The following is a 21,310-nucleotide window of genomic DNA, read 5'->3' on the forward strand; positions in this document are numbered from 1 at the left end:
CCCTCTCAAAATGGCGGCTCGCGCGCTTCCGGTTCCGGGTGGTGCGGGCAGGCCGGGATTGGGAAGATGGCGGCGGCAGGAGCGTCCGGGCGGGGCGGGCCGGGGCGGGCGTGGGTCCCCTGGCGCTGGGCTCTGGGCCTGTGCTCGCTGCTGGCCCTAGGGCCGCGGCCCGCCGCTGCTACCACCCACTGGGTGGTCACGGAGGACGGGAAGATCCAGCAGCAGGTGAGGGCGGCCGGGTCCCCGCGGGGCTGGCGCCCGCCGCCCCGGAGAGCCCCCGCCGGGCTCGGCCATCCCGCGGCGCCGGGGCCGGGCGCGGCCGGGCCCGGGCGTCCCCGCGGCGGCGGTCGCCCCCGTCCCCGCGGCTCGCTCTGGCGCTGGAGCTGGCGCTGGCCTCCCGCGAGGTGGCTGCTGTAGGCTGCCGCCTCGGTGAGTGTGCGGTTTTCGCGTCCCTCGGCCCTATCGCGGCTGCTTTTGGCTCCTGCCGGCAGCCGGGGGGAGCGGCGCGGCGCGGCGCCCGCTTGCCCGCCCTGCCCGCGCTGTGCCGAGGTGCCGGCCCCGCTCCGGGGCTGCGCCTCGCGTCCCGCCGCGGCCCCCGCGGTCACTGACGCGTGTGCGATGTCGGGGCTTTCTCTGCTTGTTTGGCTCCCCCTTTGTTGTCGGGGGAGCGGTATCAGAAATCCACTTTTATATCAGGCGTGCTTGAATCTTAAGCAGTGCTACCCAATCTGTTTTCAGCAGGAGCTGAAGAGGCAATCCATGTAGAAAGCTAAGTGGCCTCCCCTGTCTCAATTTTGATCAAAAACAGGAGAATATGGAGCGATGGGTGTCTGTTAACATCCGTTTTCTCTTTTTTTGAGAATCTGTGGTGGGATCTCCAATCAGAAAGCATCATGGCCCTCTGTCAGGGCAAACTGACTTTCTGTGAAGTGAATCCTGCTGTCTTACAGATTTCAAGCACTGTCTTATGGATCTCTGCTGTTTTATGAATCTCAAGCACTGTCTTATGGCTCTTAAACTGCCTTTAAGGATCCAAGCACTCTCTCACCCTACTTAATGAAAAATTAATGAAGAATAACACTTCCAGTGTAATCTCTCCTCCTTTTCCCACTTTATTTGGTGGGGAAGTGGTGAGAGCATATGATAATGGTCTGGAAGCATCTGTGTGAGTATATTAATTATATATTATCAAATCTGGATGAAGTGTTGATTATTGCATGAAAAGCAGCTGTGACTTGAAAAAAATCTAATTAGCTAAAATGACTTCAAAATCTGATTGGCTAAATCCAGCACTCATCTTAAGAAATGGCTTTTCATGATGTCAGTTAACTGACGGTACGTGTAGATGCTTCCGCTGTACCACTGCTGTGCAGTAAGCTACACAATTATGATTAAATACCCTTTCTAAGTAGGGGCATTCCCATGTGTCAAGTAGTCAAACTGTAGCTAAGGTGATAAAATGATGTCTGTGGAATAAGGTAACTTCCCTTACCCACATTGTCAAAATGAATTCATCCATTCCCAGCTAGGAAATTGACTCAGGTTCTAAACTTGGTGTTACTTGGTATATGAGGAGCTAGAGTCTTGGTCAGGGACTGCGATCTAATGCTTTTTCAGGAAGTGCTGTTAATTGTCCAGTGAGTTTTTCATAATAAGATCTGTTTCAGCACCTATTCTTCTTCTTTCTGTGGCTCTTGAGAAATTGAAGCTTAAATTTGTGGCTATTGGCCATTATCATCCCTATAGAGCACCTCTGAAGTTCATTTGTTCACTTATTGGAAATTTTGGGAGTGAGAAGAGTGGGCGTTTTCCAGGATGAACTTCAATATTGTTTTAAATGCCAAAGTATGGTTGTTTTTACTGTTAACTCTTAAAATCGCAGCAGATAACCTCTGTTGTACAGCAACAGAAAGAATTATCATCTGTTCATTGGTAATGGGATGGTTGATAATTGCAAACCATTGAACTGATAACAAACCAGTGTTCCAAAGTATTTGAGCTGTCCTTCTCTTAATACCAAGGCATAACTACTTGTTAACAGAACATAAACCTAAAATTTTCCTGCAGCGCATCCCTTTGCCTTAATTTTTCAGAATATTCTTCATGAAGCTGATATTTATCATGAGGGCTTGTCTTTTTACCAATACTGTTAGCCATTCAGTCATTCTTTCCAGCTGCTTTTGCTCTGTGCATTTTCAGTGGAGCTTTCTTCTACATTCATCTTGCAAACCCTTTGGCTATGCAGCTTTTTGTGCTTGCCTGCAGTGTCCGGCGTTTCAGCTTCTCAATATGCTCAGAGCGCTGCCTGTCACCTTAGCAGTTTCTTTACCAGTTATAATCTGCTGCTGTTTTGTGGAGCAATGTTGTTGCATCATTTTTTTCCGTAGTACTTTAGACTCCTCCTTTGAACTTAAAAATGACAATCCATTGTACTAGTTACTGTTGCTTCAATGGCAGCCCACGTTTGAATTTTAGTGCTTCAGCCCGCTATGCAGTTGGCCACCTTTGCTTCTGACTCATCGTTAACTACTTCTCTACCAGAACCCCCAGGCCCTTTTCTGCAAAGCTGGTTTCTGTTCAGTCAGCCCCAACCTTTGCTGGTGCGCGGGGTTATTCCATCCCAGATGCTGGAATTTGCTCTTGCCTTTGCTGAACTTAATGAGGTTCCTGTCAGCGCATTTCTTCAGCGGTGTCTCTAACAGCAGCCCTGTCTTCCAGCTTATGCACCCCTTCCCCCAGTCTGCAGAGGACAGCAGGCTTGCTGAAGTCTTTTTTCCCTGTTGCCTAGATCATTAATAAGTACATTAAACAGTTTTGGCCCCAGTATTGATCTCTGAGGGACGCAGCTGGTAACCAGCCACTGTTTGGACTCTGTACGGCTAATCACAACCCTTCCAGCCCAGCAGTCTCAAACCAGAAGTGGCTAACACTACCTAGTGACTAAGAGTGGTGTATTAATTAGCACTTATTTAATTTTAGAAATATTAGCCTTCTCAGTCTGAAATGCATAAAAAAGGATTGCCCCTGTTTTATAGAAGGAAGGATTTAGTCTTCGCTTGGACTACCTCAGTTTATTTGAAAGAAGCCCAGATGATTAAGATGCAGGTAAAGCTTAAGTGATAGTAAGAGCCAGACATTCCCTGTGCTAAATGAGTCACTAACTGTGGATGTCCAGATAAGCAAGTGGCTTCCTTCAACTTGAAGTTCACTACTGTGAACTGTTTTCCGTGTTTCCAAAGTGCGCTATGGATCAGGAGCTGAAAGCAGAAGTGGTAGACCCTGGCCTCTATACCAAATGCAACAGCCTGAATCTGATGGAGGGAAGGAGAGGAGTTTGTATTCGTACACTAAAATGTCCACTAGCCGTTTTGTCCTTAGAGTGCAACAAGGTGTAAGCCTCTAACATGAGACTACGCTCATGTAAGATCGATTTCCTGTGGCATAAGACAGCAGTTCCCTGACTAAGATTTCACCTGGAGTTCCCACTGTTATAACACCCTGACAGAGGTGGCAAAACCAAAGCAAACCTAACAATTTTAAGTATATCACCAAGATCTCATCTAGTAAAAGGGAGTGCTTGCTAAGTAGGCCCTGCTGTTCCAGTTGCTAGTAAGCATTTCTGAATGATGAAACTAATTAATTCCCAGCTGTGCATGTAGCATTTCATTGTCTCAGTAATGAGAAAGCCACCAGACTTTGTCTATTTTGGTAGCTGCTTCCAGGTCAGATTCATCACTCTCTGAATCAGTTAATGTATCTTCTTTTGGTTTCAGTCCACCTTCAAATGTGATTTCCTGCAGCGCTAGGGTCAGAGTACTTGCGTTTCTCTAAGGAGATCATATTTGCTCAGTGAACATTTATAAACCTCTTTATTTCACAACCCCTGGTATAAACCCTGGTTCAGACTAATACATCATTGATTTCACACTGTCCTTGTGTGATAGTAGGGGGCCTAATTACTCTACTGAAGTGCCAGTGCACTGCAAGAGAAAGCTTGGGATAAGAGGACGACAAACAAGTGACACAGATTACATATAATGAAGTGAACAATTTCTGTGGTCATTTATGGCTTTACCGGTGAGGGCCAGCTGCTGTAATGTAGTGGAGGGATCTGACTTATCAGAGCTGAGGTTGAGCCTTTCTAAAGATCACATGTTGGGACTTGATGGAGAAAATTAAAGCCAAGCAAGCTGGGAGGAGTCAAAGGATTGCCATATGCATGCCGGACTACTAGAAATGCTGAAAAAGCTAGTTCTGAGGAACTAAACTACAAGAAGCGAAAAAACCTCCCAGACTGATGACTAAAGAAGGACTGAGGAGGTGTTGCCAGGAGCAGAGAGGCTCTGGCAAGGAATCTGAGTTGGCAAGAAGTTGTTTTGTTTCTCATATGCTGTTTGTTTTGAAATTTGGTAGAGGTGATCTGGAAAAGAGCATGAAATAGCAAGAGTTTAATCCTTGTTTGGTACAAGTAAAGAAAAGAAACATTACATGGAAGTTGTTCATTTGGTTAAGGTTTTGAATGCAAGCGTGCCCCTAGTTGCAACAAGGCAAGGCAGGATGATTCGTGGATGGCTTTAGAGCTGGGTAATGCATTACTGATGCCTGACTAACATCTGAGTGCACATGTGCATTAACAGGTTGAATTGAAGACATGGTCCATATACTCAGACTAGAGAAAAAGCTGCAATCCAAGATCAAGGGAATGTGGAAAATCTAGTGCAGGCAAATGAAAAGTCTGTTGTATGTCAAAAAAAAAAAAATTCTTATTGAAATGGATAGCATAGGATGTCTTTCCAAAACAGTCTTCTGTAAAAATGCTTCTAGTTGAGTGTGTGCAAGTAGGCCTAGGCTGGAGATTGGTATGAATCTACCACTGTTTGCTCTCAAGTCATCCAACCTCAGGATGAGAAGCTGAAGCATGAAGTTTTTGAAGTGTAGGTCAGGGTCCTAGCTTATCCTCTAAGAGAGGGCAACTGATTTTATTTTAAAAATTCTTTCCTGGTCACTGCAAGACTGTGGGGTTTTGGCCTTTCTTTAGTGCAAAAACTAAAAAACTCTTCACTTCAAGTTCTCTTCCTTTTCATAAGTACATCTGAAAAGCTTGAACCTGACCCTTTTTGTATACTGAATGGCAGAGACACTTGCATCACGGTCCTAGATCAGATGCTTCTGACCGAGCACTGTGTTTTACCAGCACTGTGTGCTTGTTGGGGAGCAAAGCATGGATTTTTTATGTACCACTAGGAAGGTCATGGCTAGATGAAAAGCTTGGTAGAAATAGCCCTTGTGTCAGTCTAAGTGAGATGCAGTCAGACAAGCAGAGTTATTCCTCTGTGCTGGGGCAGTGGTGTAGCATAAGTAGCTTTTGCTGTTTTGAGCTCAGCTGTGGAAAGATTTGTATCTGAGGTAGAGAAGGTACGAAGCGGATCTGGAGGGCCGTTGAAGTGTGGTTATTACTCATGCCCCCCACACATGTCACTGTCTACCAGGTAAGCCTATGCCAAATTCTGACTGCTAACAACAAATCTTTAATACAAACATGCTCTGTCTGGGCCAAATCCAAACAATATACACCAAGATGGTTCAGTTTGTAAATTCAGAAGGCGCCAGCTGTGCTCCTTGCTGTTTGTAGGCACAGGCTTCTCTTTGACTTCTGGTGAGGGTCCATGTGGCTTTTTGTCCTCTGGGCCACAGTGTGGTTTCCAGATCCTGTTCCTTTAGTATCCCTATCCCTCTTTTTCCTGGCGCCTCATCCTGTTTTGTGTTAGTTTTAAAATAAGTGTGGGGGAAACTAACAAGATGATAAAAATCAACTTTTTAAAACTGGTTTTTCTATGGTGAAGGCTCTGCTTGGTGTCCATCATGTTTTCCCCATATTGTGAGCTTCATAGCAAAAGGATAGCCTGGAAGTAGCCCAAGCATATGTTTGCATGAAGGGCCCATCAAAGCCCAAAAGGGCAAAGTCAGCAAGCCTGTAAAATCCAGTGTTCTTTCAAGTAGCTGAATTTTTTTTTTTTTTGAGCTTCAAGCTGAATCCCTACCTGTTGGTTTAAAAAAAAAAAAAGAAGAAGAGAGAGAGAAGTGAGAACCATACTATAAAATGCCTGCTCTAAGAATACATCACAGCATAAAGTCTGTTCCTTTAAAGGTTAACCAAGAAACCCATTGGTTTATTTGCTATTCATTCTGTTTTTGTCATCATTTGCTGAAAAAATAACTATCCAAGTTTGAATTCTTTAGTTACCTTATAGTAATTAATTTTTATCCTTTTCTGGGGTCTGAACAGGACAGCGCTTAATATCTTTAAGATTTGGCAATGAGCAGGCAGCAGGAACCAGACTGCTTTTCTTCTGAAAACAATTACTTGCTTATTAGGGGTATATATGAGTGATCTCACTGTCTCTTGTTTGGATTCAGCTGAGTATGCATGGTTGGCATCTCTTTGGCTACTGCAGAAAATAAACCTTATCTAGAAAGTACCCATTAGAAATTTGATTTGAATTTGTAAGTATGACTACCAATACACTGCAACCATTTGGTGTAGCAATCCAAGTGGTGTTTTCCTTTGATGTATTTAGCTCTATTATCTACAAGATTCATAGCTGATGCCCTCTCTTGAAGTAATCTCTGTTGAGCGGGCCTACTGTATAATACTGAAACTTTGTTCAGTGATACATTTGAAGCACTGCATGCATTCACAATTTGTTTTCCATGTAGCTCAGCTCTTCTTAACAAAACAACTAATGCTGTTTTTTTTAACGGACTCTGCAGCTGTAAGCCTTCAACTGACTGACTATCTATTATAAAAAAATCAATTCAACACTGTCTTTCTAGATGAATCTTTCTGTGACACCCCTTGGAATAAGAGTCTCCTGACACTTCCTGCTCGTTATCTGGCTAAGCCAAAGTGCATATGGGCCATTTCAGTTTTATAGCTTGTCTTGCACTGAAACATAAACAGAGTTTTCTGCAACTTTTTCAGACATGCCATGGTAGTATCCCACTTATTTAGAGTGTAGACTATCTCAAGATAGCCAGAATATACTAACAGGCAAACATAGTTTTTAGTTCCTTCTCCTACTTAAGATTGCAAAGAGTTCTAGTCTGTTAGACTGGGAATTGTCAGAATCTTGTAAGTAAAGTGGCAAAAATCCACTATTTAGAGTCTGTAAAACAGGTGCCAGGAGCGCATTGTGCACTACGGCAGAAATTAGTGGGGTGTCTTTCCCAGTTTCCTTCTGTCATAATCTACTTCTGCATGTAACACAATATTTAGGACATGCACAGACACTAACAACTGTTCTGGTTTTGGTGTTCCTGTTTCTCAGTTAACAGTGAGATTTCCACAAAAGGCCTTACCTAAAAATAGTTGACCGGGACATTCATTAACCCTCATTTTTAAAAGTTACTTCCTAGTACAATATAACTAAATTATGAGGAAAAATATACCAGAAGGTTTCACAAGTCTCTCAAGTTTAGTTATTCAGAGACCTCGAGATATGCAAGTAACATAGGAGACTAAAAGGTTTGAGTCATCTGCTATGGCTTTTTGTTGCACAGATTCAGTGTGTTTCTTGCTGACTCAGGTTTTTAGTGTACTTTGTGACCGTGAATAAATTTGAACTGTGCTTTATAAAGAAACTTTCACCTTCGGGCAAAGTTGAACAGAGAACACTTATTCTAAAAGTGGTTTACTGGCAGACTTTCTGCAGTGTAGCTATAGTAGCCATTTGAGTTTCAATGAAGGCTTTTCAGCACTGTTTTTTTTTTTTCCCTGTTTACTGTTTGAATTGAAGTCAAATTCTTGCATCTCAAACATTTCATCTTGAATGTCACTGTTTCAGCACTTTGGAGGAAGAGTAAATGAGCATGGTGCTCTGCCATAGGCCAAATACTTAGAGTTAAAAATAAATAAATTGGAACAAGCATCTTTTTCTGGCTCGCAAGTCTCTGTTAAGCATGAGGCTCTAGATGATCTGCAAGCTAATTTCCTTTTTGTTTTATCCCAGAAGAACATTATGGAGAGTTCCTAAAACTTTCCAAAAGACACACTAAATTCCAACGCCCCTGTGGCTTTTGCTCTTCTGACTCCCGTAATCAGGTGGTAAGAGACAACAGACTTTGCATGAAAGGGTGAAGTATTGGCATGCTGCTCGCCATATTGCATAAAAGCAAAGCTACCATTTCTGACACAATTTGGATTTATAATAAAATCCTCAGCTCTTGCCTTACACATCACAGGAAACATCAAAAGTGACGTGATTTTGAACCTTGCTCTGTGTGTATGTGTGTGCATGCAACTTTAGGGGAGTGTGGCATGCTCAAGTGAGACTGTGCGTGCTGCTGACAGTAGATTGACTCCTGTGGTACAAAGCCTCTTGGAACACATGGGTGTTTGGTTGCAACTGTTATGGTGTTTAAATAAAACGTGACAGCTTCTGAAATAACAGCTGCTCTGTAATAAGATTTGTGACTGCTGATGGTAGACCTAGGCTAGTTTCCAGTGCAAAGTTGTGGTTTTTTTCTTATTAGCCAATTGTTCAAAAACCGACATAAATACGAGCTACCCCACACATCTTTCACAGTGCTCAGAACAAATACAAACTTGTCTTCCTTCCAGTAGTGCTAAAACTTTTTCCGCAAGTCTTGTGAAGCTAAGGCGACAGGACCCACATAAGCTCTTTATTTCACAGCAAGAGGTTGTCAGTACACAATTACTTGCAAATACTTGCGCTGTTGTGGAGGAGAGGGGCTGGATACAGCTGGTAAATACACACCATTTGTGCTATGAGATAATATGCAACTGTGGGTTCCGCACCTACGTGGATATAATGTGCTCTTTCCTCAAAATGTTCCAGTTCTATTGGTGTTACTATTTTCTGTCTAAAGTAGTGTTTTGTCTAGTGGGTACCATGAAGATTTAGATCAAGCTTGCAAAGGCAACAGACACAATGAAAAAAGAAATCAGCTGATACCTCAAGCAAAATGTCTCTGGTGGAACCAGTCCCACTCTGCTTGTTTTGGATATATACATATATATATGTATTTTAAGTTGGAGTTATTCCCACAACGCAAACAGAGATAAGTCTGCTGGTTGACTATTAAATAGGAAGCCTATGTGTCAGTAAGAGCATAAACATGACATGAAACTGAATTAAACTGGTATCTTCTAAACTCTGCAATATTTTAGTAGTATTTAGAGGTTGGGGTTTTTTTGTTTTGTTTTGTTTTTCTTGTGAAGAAGGAGGGGTATAAGCCAGAACAGTCCTCCAGGTATATATATAAAATATATATTTTATTTTGGCTATATGTTTTGTGATTAAAGAATTCTTTGACAGGTGAGCAAAGTTTTGAGGGTTCTTTTATATCTTTGGTTTGCATCATCATATCTTCTTTTTTTTTCCTAAGTAGCAGCCCACAGAAAAGTCCTGGCCTGTTTTGTATTTGTATTCACTGTACAATTTTGTACTTTATGGGAGTGACTGCACTGAAAAGTGAGAAGGTGATGAGTGACACTAGCACAGGCAACACCATCAGTGAAGATGTAGTAAGGTTTTAAAAGGCAGATCACGAGCTCTGCAGGACTCTGAGTGTCCGTTCTCATTTTTAGCAAGTGCTGTTTGCCCACTGTACCTCTGTTGCTACTGTTTCACCTGCTGTGCAGATTATGCTGAAATTATACCTTTGTGTACTGCCTATTCGGTGTGCTAAATTCATCATGAGGTGGAGTTGTGGCCCTTGATGTCAAAGGTAGTATTGATGTTCTGTACAGGTGAGTAGATCAGCTTTGTGTTTTCCCAGCTGTAGAAACAGTTGGCACTGTAAAGGAAAATATGTTTGATCTGGGGAGGGATGGTGTGAAAAGGTGGATAACAAACCAGAAGTCTTGATAATCTTTTTGGCTGGATCTGAGAGGGAAAACTTGAGTATCTAGTGGCAGTTCCTGAGTCGTGTGATTGTGGGTGTTGAGAAGGGAGATGATGAAATGCTCACCTGAGGTCAGATCAGACTAGCTTGCTGATCTAGCTGAAACTTAGTTGTTTAATCTTTTCTCTGCGGTCATCTTGGAGCTGGGCTGGCTGGTCTGATTCTCAGTGGAGCTATAAGATTGCAGGTAGTAAGAAGGAAAAGGAAGGATTCCCCCACTTGGCAGTAGGGTGATTTTGAATCAACCAAAGCAGATCAGGAAATTGCACTTCAAACTCTATGAAACCATGAGCACCATCATCTTCCAAACTGATGTATGTTGAAGGCCAGGTTGACATGATTTTTCTCATTTGTATGCTTGATACCCTAAGATCTCCTGTGGTTTTCAATTAAGAATCTGTTTTGCTTTGTGTCGTGTAATGATTTGCTGTAAAGCTGAATGCTTTTTATTTCCTCAATCATAATCTTGTAATGCCTTCATACTGTAAATGTATAAATTGAAGAGTATGAGATGGATATGTTATATTCAGCTCACTTTTATGAGCTGCTAGAAAGAATGCTTTGGATGTGCTAGATCGAGTTTTCTTTACAAACCTCATACATTTATCCAGCATAGATGCTTGTTTTTTTCCAATCAAACTGTCTTTGAGAAATTATTGGACCTAAAATGGATTTTTATTTCTAACAGCTAATAATAAAGTCTTTACTTTGATAGTTTCTTAAAATGGAAGTCTTGAACTTCCAATATCAGAAATGATCAAATATAAATGTAAATCTAAGGTCAGATTTACTGTTAAAGTTTTGGTTTTGGAGCTTTTTTTTTGTTCAGGTACTGTATTGGTCTTAAAAAGAGATAATAGCTGCTAAGGTTATTTAATAATATCAACTGTCTAATAGGTTGAGGGTTTTTGTAATCTTTAGAAAGTGCTCATTTGCTGGGGACAAACGGGTCAGATCTGGAAGTGAAAAACTGAAGACTGAGGAAAAATATGGTGCTCATGACTAAACTTGATACAATTTTCTAGTGGATTGACATAACCTTATCAATAAACTCAAGGACATTGCTGTTTGATTGCCACCATCACACTGATTTCTTTTCATGCTACCATGCTATCAACCATAGTTGATAGGAGTTTGGAACCACCTGTTACATGTCACATTGCTTTCCTGTCAACCCAAGTGTTTTGGATTGGTAAAATACCACCCCAAATACCCAAATGCTAAATTCAGAACTACCTCTTATGAGATTATTTTAGCTCAAACTGTAAACAGAGTCTATCTGGGAATATCATTTTGTTTCTGAATGAATTGCAAGCCGAGGCCCTTCAACTTGCAGAATAAGACTTTCTAAATGGTATTGCCTGAATAGCGTTCTGCAAAAAATCACTCGCCAGACGCAGTTTGTCACTGAAGGTGGAGCTGATAGTCAACTCTTAAATTTTGGTCTCGGTGACTTCATAATATCTTGCAGGAAGCCTTTAACAGTCAGAGGAAGGGTGCTATTTTGGAATGTGTAATTGAGTGCTGTAAACACAGTCAAATTTTCCTGTGTGTATTTTTTTCTTGTAAATTCATGTCTTGTTCACTTGCACATGCCTCAGTAGTTTCTCTAGCAAATGAAGTATGAACAAGTGCTGCATTAATTACATAACTCTGCTTTATGCACAACCTGTTCTAAATGAGGTGAGTCCCTTAGGAGGAAATATGAAATACGACTGTAAGTAAGGTGCTGTAGACTATAATACTGCAACTAACAATATCATTAGTTTTTCTGATACGTTATTATCTGTGCTTTTCTAGACTATCATGGATGCCACCTTTTACTGGCAACAGTTAAATCTGTAATCTCCAAATTCATAGTGTAAAAATAAACTGGCATCAACAGCACCTAATATTTTCTGTTCATCTGGGGATACAAGGGAATTGATTGGAGAAGAAAATGAGTTTTGCTTTCATATCTGGACTCTATATGTAGCCACTCTCCAAAATGTCTCCAGCCTAAGATAAGCAATTCAGCTTTTGGTTTGGACACAAATATACTTGTTTAGCCAAAAGTGACATGGTTTGTGGGCAGATAACAAGGACAGGCAGGTACTTGCTTTCATCGTAGAGGACAGAGTTGTTGCTTAGTAAGGAGGCTCGTGAGTAACGTGGACTTAATTGTCAGTAGTCAGAAGAAGGTAGATTTGAGCTTCTTGTTTGACTTGAAGTCAAGAGAACCTGTCCCAAGACTAAATCTGTTGACAGGTCACATTAAAATGAACAGCACATGCATCTCCAGTAGGACTATGGCAAATTTCAATTCTCTGCAGGAAAAGAAAGTCTCAGAAACGTGTCCGAGTTACTTGAAAAGTCGGAAAAAAGAGCAAGAGTTCAGTGGGTTCTGTTGCACAGGTATGTATAGCAGACTTTTTCAATAAAAGATAATGTGACCTAATCTGGACTGATTTTGTAAAGGCAACAAGGCAATTCCTTTTGGCATAGAACACTCCAGTTAGCCTTATAAATTAAAGAATAAGAATGGGATTATGGTAGAAAGTGGTGGACAGCCCTTGTAGAGGTATCACTGCTAACACAGTGTTGATGTCTTTATATAGTAGCTAGTTCTGTTTGCTGAAATTTTGAGTAGAAACTGAGCCCAGATCCAGGAGCATCTTGGTGTCAATCATCTACTGTAACAATCTGAGATAGAATTCCATAAAATGTGGTGAGCTGATCTACAGTACTGTCAAAATAGGAGATCCTGCTGTCCTTTCCCATGTCCTTCCCCTTTCCCTGTCATCACGTACTTCTATTTCCTATTTCCTGGCTTCTGTTCTAGTACTCATTAGATCCTCCATAAGCTAATTTAGTTTACTAGCTCAGTTATAACAGCTAAGAGGGGTTTGTGCCCTGTAGAGATAGTGCATTTGAATTAGCTCACGAAAGAGCTTGGTGGGCACCAGAGCAGACATGAGGGGCTAATTGGTGTTGCTTGCCCAGCTCAGAAGACTGGGAGTGAGACCCTTTTAGTTGTTGAGAGCCTTTGGATCAGCTCAGCTGCTCATGGAGCACCTTCTTGCCTGTAGTGACTTTCCCCCGTCCAGTCAGGCAGCAGAATTAATTTGGCATTAGGGCAAGGTTGGGATTTTTCAGCTTAAGAATGCAGTGCCATAGCTTACTGAATCCATTTAGGGATCAGTAAAGGTATGGCATATAAGCACTCTTGTCTGCGGCTTACCCATAACATTGCTATTTATTGAGCTGCCAACTCCTGTGTATGAGCTATTGAGGCTGTAGCACGGTTTTCTGTAACAGAGCTTTTAATCTTTGTTTGCTTACTTCTTGATTTTGTTCATTTACTTTCTTCTTAATCCTGAAGGCAGTAGGTCTCTGAAAGTCTTAACACCAGGCTGGTGCATTAAGTTGGTGGCATGGAGAAGCTGATTTGAAGCTGAAGCCTTTGAAGCTTTGAAGCTTTATGCCTAGTGAGGGACTTGACAGAGGAATTTTAAAGCTATGAAGGGAAACAGATTTTTGCAATTTTGATTTAGGGTATCTAGTACCTTGGTACTTTGCTAATAAGTACTCCTAATGTTTTTGAATGATGAATTTACTTGTCTGTTATGCTTAAAATTTGTGTGCCTGAATAAACTAGAACAGGTTTGAGACTAAAGAATGGGTTGAATTGGGTTCTCCAACCACAATGTTATTAGAAATACAGATTAAAAATGTGGGCATGTTATGAATGCTGAATGGGCATAAAACTTCTGAACAGGCAAACTGTAGCTGAACGATGTTATGTTCTTATCTTTTAAAATTGATCTAATTTGGGGATTGTCTAATCTGATGGACTGTTGAATTGTCTTGCAGGTGGATTCACCAATGAACTTGAGGAACCCACATGATTTGGTAATACTAATGAGACAAGAAACAACAGTTAACTACCTCAAAGAACTGGAGGTAAAGCTAATGTTAAGTATTAATTCATTTCTGAAGATTCAAATGCCCCCTTCCCCCAAAAAAACTCTTTAATGACAGACTTTAGGCAGGAAACAGAAGTCATCACAGGCATAATTGTGCTTCAGTGAAAGGATAAAGAATTCTTCACACATCTCTGGATTTTTGTGCCTCAAGTTTGCTTAACTGGCTGTCACTGTCCCCAGTTGCATTATTGCCTATTGCTATCCATAAAGCTTAACATTTTTAAGCAAAGAAAAATCACTGAGATATTTGATTCTGGTGCTGACTACTATATTCTATAATTACTTCTGAAGTAACAGCAAGACCACTATGTAACAAACCTAAAACAAATCTTCTGTGTTTCCTGTAGCTGATGAATTTCCCTGTGCTTGCCTCTCTGGGTTTGTCAGGCCGTTCTTTCCATTGCTCTGTCTAGGGCATATGAGGGATCAGGTTGCTTTTGTTTTTCTTCAAGCCCCTTTATTTTTGATTGACCCTCTGAAAAGAGCTTTAATGAACTTTAAACTGATAACTGTCTTTTAAACCGCAATTTAATTGTGGTATGGGCTGGGCAAGCTGATAGCTCACAGACTTGCTTCTGGCCATGCACTCCTCTTGTGCCAGCTTTGCTTTGGTCAGATTAGCTGAAGTAGCTAATTGAGAAGTTAGATGAGCACCAGAGTTAGCTTTGGGTAAATGGGAGATAAGGAAGGGAGAATTGCTCCTTACATGAAGATATTAGGTCAGCCTTTCTCATTGAACTATATCCATATTTTTGTGGTAATAGATATCTTAGCTATAGATAGAAAATTAATTGTAAGCACTTCAGGGCATGGACTGTGGGTTTATAAATGACTAATATACAATTTGTAGCATAAAATGATTTGAAGCAGAAGTATCTATTATAAGATCTTGTATAAGATGCTATTACTGTATGTATCTCTAGTATTACATAATAACATGCTGTAGAATGTGTATGGCTTTTGTTTTTTTATTAAAAAAGCGAAGTTAAAGGGCCATATCCACATATACAAATCCTTCTGATATTTAATGGTTTTTCCATCTGCAGATCTAGGTGAGAATTAAATATGGCTTACTGTACTGGAGCAGATCATTCGTCCGTTGACTGCTAGTAGTGATCAATATCCATGTGCTTTATGAGGTGAGGGGTAGCCCCTAGTGCATGTCATAAGCTGATTTACAGGAATTATTTCCAGTCTTGATTCTTGCATTGGCCTACAACCTCAGTTATACTTAGCATGCTGAATGGCTGTTCTTCTTTAAACTGCCTACAATGAATTTGGAGTAGTATTTGCCCTCTTTTTAGGGACAGGAGGAGAAATAAGGGCCTGTTCAAGTAGTATTATCGCTACTGAAAGTACTTATCTTCCATCTAAATCAAAAAATCTCCTGCAGATATTAGAAAATACAGGGAAATACTTCCAAAGTTTTAAGAAACCTTTTCAGATTTTCTTCAAATGGACTGTATTTTATAAAGGAAAAAGTTGAATTGTTTAGCTCCTAGCAACTGTACAGCTTGCTGTCGTCACTAGACGTTCTTCTGTTTTCTTTTTTTTATTACTACAGAAACAGTTAGTTGCTCAAAAGATTCATATAGAGGAAAATGAGGACAGAGACACAGGGCTGGAACAAAGGCATAATAAAGAGGATCCGGACTGCATTAAAGCAAAGGTGCCCTTGGGGGACCTGGATCTATATGATGGTACATACATCACCTTAGAGAGCAAAGATATCCGGTAATGAGACTCTTTATATTTTAAGATTTTTACTGAATGAAAAAAATCTGCTAATACGATTAAAACAAATACTGTCAGGTGACTGTTGTTTAGATAACAGCTGTTTTATTGTGTGTTAGTGTTGAATGAAATTGAAACAACGCATTTGCCACTAATTACGAAAGGGTACTGTGTGGAAATATTGCTGGCTCTCTCCCCCAAACTAATGCATGTTAGCTCTACCAGGAAACACCTCTGGTCTATTCCCAGGCTTCCAAACAGCTCTTCCCATGTAGCTCTGTAATGATGTGAGCAGACATGTGAATTAAACTGAAGTGCATCTTGTGGAAGGGGGTTGGATTTGCTTGAATATTGGGCTGGTCACTCTGGTGTGTTTGGGGATTTTTGAGATGCGCTTCTTGTAATGGGAACTGTCTTGATTTAAAGTCGAACAAAGTTCAGTTTTTTTACTGAGATGTCGACCCTTCTGGTCAATTTTACCCCTTGTGCTTAGCAAGTAAAGGATGTGTGAGCAGTCTGTTCAGCATTCGGTTTCACTGGCAATTGATCTTTAGGGCTGACTGTTTTTTCTTTTCTTCACATAATCAAATGAGTACTTGAGGTCGGAAAAGACTAGTTTTAGTAGTAGGTAGTCTTCAACTACCTTAATTTGGGCTTCTCACTAATATTTGGGTTTTTTTTTAAATTGAAGAGTCTTTTAATCTGCATGCATTGTCATTTGCCTTGCAGACAGATGGTTAAACCTAGTAGTAGTACACTAGATTGATGGTAATGCATTTTGGAGGCTATCCAAACATTGATGTCTTCTCTAAGGCAGATTGCAATTTATTTACTTTATCTTTTAGTGATAACATCCTGCTACAACTCAAATCTGGAAAGACATCAGAAATGTTCTAATGTGCTCAAACACAAGATTTTTTTTGTAACTGTCAGTCAAACCAGAATACTGTGTGCCTGTCTACTACAATAGTCTCTCATGAACTTTAGCAGTATTTTAATCTGGATTCTGCTATGTTATGTTCTCAGCCCTGAAGACTATATAGACACAAAGTCTCCTGTGCCTCCAGACCTGCAGCAGCCAGACTGTACAAAAGTTCTAGATCTTCCATACAGCATTCATGCTTTTCAGCATTTACGGGTAAGCAAGCAAAGGCAAGATGTTTCTTCTTTCCCCATCAGGAAGAGGAACAGAAAGTTCTTGTTGGCAGTTCTCAGTTAAGGTTGAAAGGTATTGTAATCTTTCAGGATTGTTTTGGACTTGTTTAAAAACACGGTTGTGCCCTGATTAAAGTACCTGCTTGTGGGAGGGCAGTTCCGTCAGATACCCAGATCCTGTTTGTCCTTTCTTATTATTTGCCTTACTTCAGAGGGCATTTTAGAAAAACTGAATTTTTTTTTTTTTTCATAACACGCATTTCATCAGTATAAATGGCAGCTTTCATGGGAAATGCTCATATTTTGTAACTTGTTTCAGTTCAAAATTGGAGAGTGCTGAACAGGGTCATTAAGCTGCATGAAAATTCATGATCAAAAAATTGTTTACAGGCTGGTCAGTAGCTCGTAACATATTTGTCTCTCTGATATCTAAATGCCAAGTTCTAACCTGCAAGATAAAATAAATGTTCTTTACCAATACAAACTTCATCTACTCTAGCACTGTTACAAGGGAAGTTTGGTGCAAAAATTGTCTTCCCCAAGAATATTATATGAGCAAATTTTCTAATGCAGGCCTGGCTTTAGTGCTTTCCTCTTGGTATTTATTTTATTACAAGCCTTTAAAATGTTTTTTCATCTAAAAGTAAGGATTTTTAGTGAGCAAAACAGGGACCAAAGCCATTCAGCTGTGTTCCTGGGTCTGGATGTAGCTTTGAAAAGAATTCCTTTTTTTTTTTTATTGGGGAAGAAAGAGAGAGAATAAAAGATGCAGGGGTGCTTTCATAGTGTCCAACCTGACTAACGTGAGTTAAATGCTTCAGTCCTTTTTAGTGAAATCAATAGCTGCCAAACTTTCAGTGCCACCAGAAATCAATATTTAACCTATAGCACTCACAAACAGAGGATGCTTTTAGAAGTATTGACATTAATGACTGCTTCTAGTGTTTGCCTATCTGTAATAATATATATTATTCATCTGTCTAAGATGACTTTATCCTGTCAAGTCCCTAAGATCTTGATAGGAAAGGATGAGAGGAATGTAACATAATCATACTGCAAACTTTCTTGGAAGTCATTTTCTTTTGTGCATTGCTTCTGTAATTTTAGTAGAAGTGTCAGCAAATCCCTGTGTTTGATTTTTATTTTAGGGTGTTCAAGAAAGAGTTAATCTTTCCGCACCCTTGTTACCTAAAGAAGATCCAATCTTCACATACTTATCCCGGAGGCTGGGAAGAAGTATAGAGGAAATAGGTCATCGTATTTATGACGGGCTAATGAAGGTATGAAGCTGTAAACTTACTGTACACTCAAGAAGAATGCTAGAAAGATCTCACAAGATTAGATGTGCCTGGTACATGCAATCCGATCCAGTACTAGTTCTGCACGTGTATATATATAAATATATATATTTTTTAGATTTTGATTACAAAAAGCAGAGTTTCAAAAAATGCTTTCTACTAGGCAAGCAGAGGTATGAGAAGCCACCAGCAAAACTAGTAAGTGGATATCTAGTGTCATCTTCAATAACTCATGTGTTTTGGCAAGCCATGTTCATTGCTCTTTCAAGGTAATAAAAGGTTTTAAACAAAAGTGCAGGTACTTAAAGAGCAAAGAAGAAACAATAGCATCAAAATATACGTTTTTGAGTGCCTTTATGGAAAATATGTGAACTTTCATTTAACTTCCAAACTAAGCCACAGATATTTAAACTTGTATCACTTCTCATTTCATCTCATTTTGAATTTGCCCCGTATGAAAGGCAGAAATAAAGTTCAGTTTCTCCTTGATGCATTTATATGCTGATTTGTTCTTCCTGAACATTCATAGCTACTGCCAAATGGCAGCTCTCCAGGTGAAGAGGATAACTTGGAGCAAATTCAGTGCTCAGTTTTCCTCCATTAGTAATTAAAGCCCTGGTTAGCCCTTTAGTTCATGTCGTAGTTGTTACTACAGTTTATGTGTTTCTGTTTACTGCAGAACTCTTCTTCCTGGGTACTCTATAATATGGCTTCTTTTTACTGGCGAATAAAGAATGAACCATATCAAGTAGTAGAATGTGCCATGCGTGCCCTTCATTTCTCTTCAAGGTGAGAATTGCTGAGGTTTTAGTTTTTAAAACTGTATGTTAAGAAATAATTCCTGTTATTTGTTCTTACTCCTTCTGTGCTGTACTAGGCAGCAGCATTTTCAAGAACTGCTTGGGAACATTTTTTAAAAAAATCATTATTTGCATTTGAACTTTTTGGGGGGTAATCCATGAACCTGAAAGTAACAAGGGAATAATAGCCTGATCCCATTTCTTATTAGGGACCTTTGTAAAGGGGGTCCAGTTACTATGTTACTTCCTTGCAGAATATGTTGGAGAATGTTTGGTACCTTTATCTATGAATGTCAAGCAGATGAACTATATACATTTTGAAACAGCCTTAAGACTGGCAGTGGCAGGTTCATTGCAGCTTTGGGGAGTCATTGGCTACTGTTGTTGATGGGAGTTTAGCTGTTTAAGCTAAACCTGTTAGCTTAATGTAAACTACTACAGTTCTATTCTGTCAGAAAAGTTGTGCAGTGAATCCCTAAGACCTGTGGTCAGAAATGTAGATCCTGCTGCTTTTAATGTGTTGGTACTAAAGGGCAAAAGATGGGCTCAAAGTTGCTGTGAAAATCAGTTTTGAAAAGACACTTGTGTTTCAGAAGAGTAAAACTAAGAATTAAGCTGACAGCAGTATGAGAAAGTAGATCGATTTATAAGAGTTGAAATATTAATTTAGCTGTTTTCAGCTGTAAATAACATGCATTTAGTGCTGTGTGTAATTAATCATAATGTTCCTATTGCATTTGGTGCAGTACAGTCAGCAGCAAAGAAACCTCTTCTGTGCCATGGTGGAATAATTGCATCATGATGGTTTTCTTTAAAAGCTATAAATTCAGTTTAATTTTTACCTTCTCAAGCACAAATGGAAATTAGCTGTATGAAGCTGAAGTACAAGGGCTCTTTTCACAACTGTACGTAAATATGATTCGCCTGACTACTGCAAGAATCTAAACACTACTTGTTATGACTTATGATTTAGCTTTCACAGTAAATCATCCCAGAAAAATGGCCTTGTAGTTGAGATCTAGTATAAGATGGGACATCTAGGTTTGGTTTCCAATTCATGAAGATGGATTCTTGATCCAAAAGCATTTATTCTTTTGCTTATCATCCATGATGAAAATAGGAATAAGACTTGCTTTGTTATTTTTTTATCCAATCACTATTATGAGGAAAGTAAGATTTGGATGGCAACTATGTAGCAGATTCTGTAATGCCCCTAGGTAGTTTCTGTTGTTGTTGTGTAGCTTGAAATAGCCTTAGTTCAGTGAACAAAAGTGAAAAACACCAGTACAGTATTGCAGAAGATAGATATGTATGTTTAAAGTAAGGAAAATGTCTGTTCATTTTTCAGGAGAGCAAAGCGTCAGGAGAATCAATACTTAAGAATATTAGTTTCCCTTTGTTTGACCCTCAGTTTTGAGGGGGTGAGGTGTGACAAACTACTTGGCTGCTACTCTCAGCATTTCCTGTCTGGCTAGAATGTGCTATAAGGTGTGAAGTCGGTATAATTTAGACACCTGTTTGGGTTTTTTTTTCAAATTACATATTTAGTGTATGAATATAGAGTGAGTGTGTCCTAATGCATGATGCTTGCACAGTCAGACCTTCTTTTATTGTCTCTTTTTTTTTCTTTGTTTTTCTTTTAGGCAGAATAAAGATATTGCATTGGTAAATTTGGCAAATATTCTGCACCGGGCACACTTCTCTGCAGATGCTGCTATTGTGGTCCATGCAGCTCTGGAATACAGCGACTTTTTTACCAGCTATTACACTTTGGGAAATATATATGCGGTAAATACTGTCTTTATTTTCCATGACTTGTATAAAACCAAATAATTTTTAATCATTCTGGCTAAACTTGTAATGCTTTTCTCTTTTATGATGCATCTTGTGTTCCACATGAATTTTATGCTTAATGTTTTAGGTTCTGTCATGATATTTTCATCCAAGAAGTCAGTCTTCCAGCAAGCAGAAGTTTTTATTGGCACTTTGAAATAAATCCCAGAGAAATTCTCCCACAGCCTCCCCTTAGCAGATATGGTGGCCTGAATTTCAGAAAAGACAGGCTGCTCATCATAACAAATTAAAATTTTAGTTAGTGATTTAAAGAAGAAAATAAGAGATTTTTGTGGCTAATTCTCTCTTTCCTTTTTTATCATTCTTCAGATGCTTGGGGAATACAACCATTCAGTCCTGTGTTACGATCATGCTTTACAGGCCAAACCAGGGTTTGAACAAGCTGTAAAAAGGAAGCACGCTGTACTATGTCAGCAAAAGCTTGAGCAAAAACTGGAAGCTCAGCATAGGTAACTGAAGAAGCACCTCAGTGAAAATTCATACAATCTCTTTTTTGTTTTGTTTTGTTTCAGTAACTGCTTACATTTCTAATAAAATCATGATGTTTAATTTTCTGTATTTCTTTGTGTAATAAAAT

At 39.8% G+C, this 21,310-nt stretch overlaps 1 protein-coding gene across 1 annotated transcript in view; it reads left to right on the plus strand.

The window, feature by feature from the left end:
- Position 1: 1 nt before the first annotated feature.
- Positions 2–21,310, plus strand: part of TTC17 (tetratricopeptide repeat domain 17) — a 63,745-nt gene continuing 42,436 nt past the window's right edge. The window contains 9 exon segments of the mRNA XM_067296313.1: positions 2–56; positions 59–225; positions 13,780–13,869; positions 15,457–15,626; positions 16,653–16,764; positions 17,930–18,061; positions 18,759–18,868; positions 20,523–20,667; positions 21,043–21,182. Of these exon segments, the coding sequence (XP_067152414.1) occupies positions 11–56; positions 59–225; positions 13,780–13,869; positions 15,457–15,626; positions 16,653–16,764; positions 17,930–18,061; positions 18,759–18,868; positions 20,523–20,667; positions 21,043–21,182 (1,112 nt within the window). The 5' untranslated portion in view covers positions 2–10.

Source organism: Apteryx mantelli, chromosome 4 (assembly GCF_036417845.1).
Source record: "Apteryx mantelli isolate bAptMan1 chromosome 4, bAptMan1.hap1, whole genome shotgun sequence".
Taxonomy (NCBI): domain Eukaryota; kingdom Metazoa; phylum Chordata; class Aves; order Apterygiformes; family Apterygidae; genus Apteryx; species Apteryx mantelli.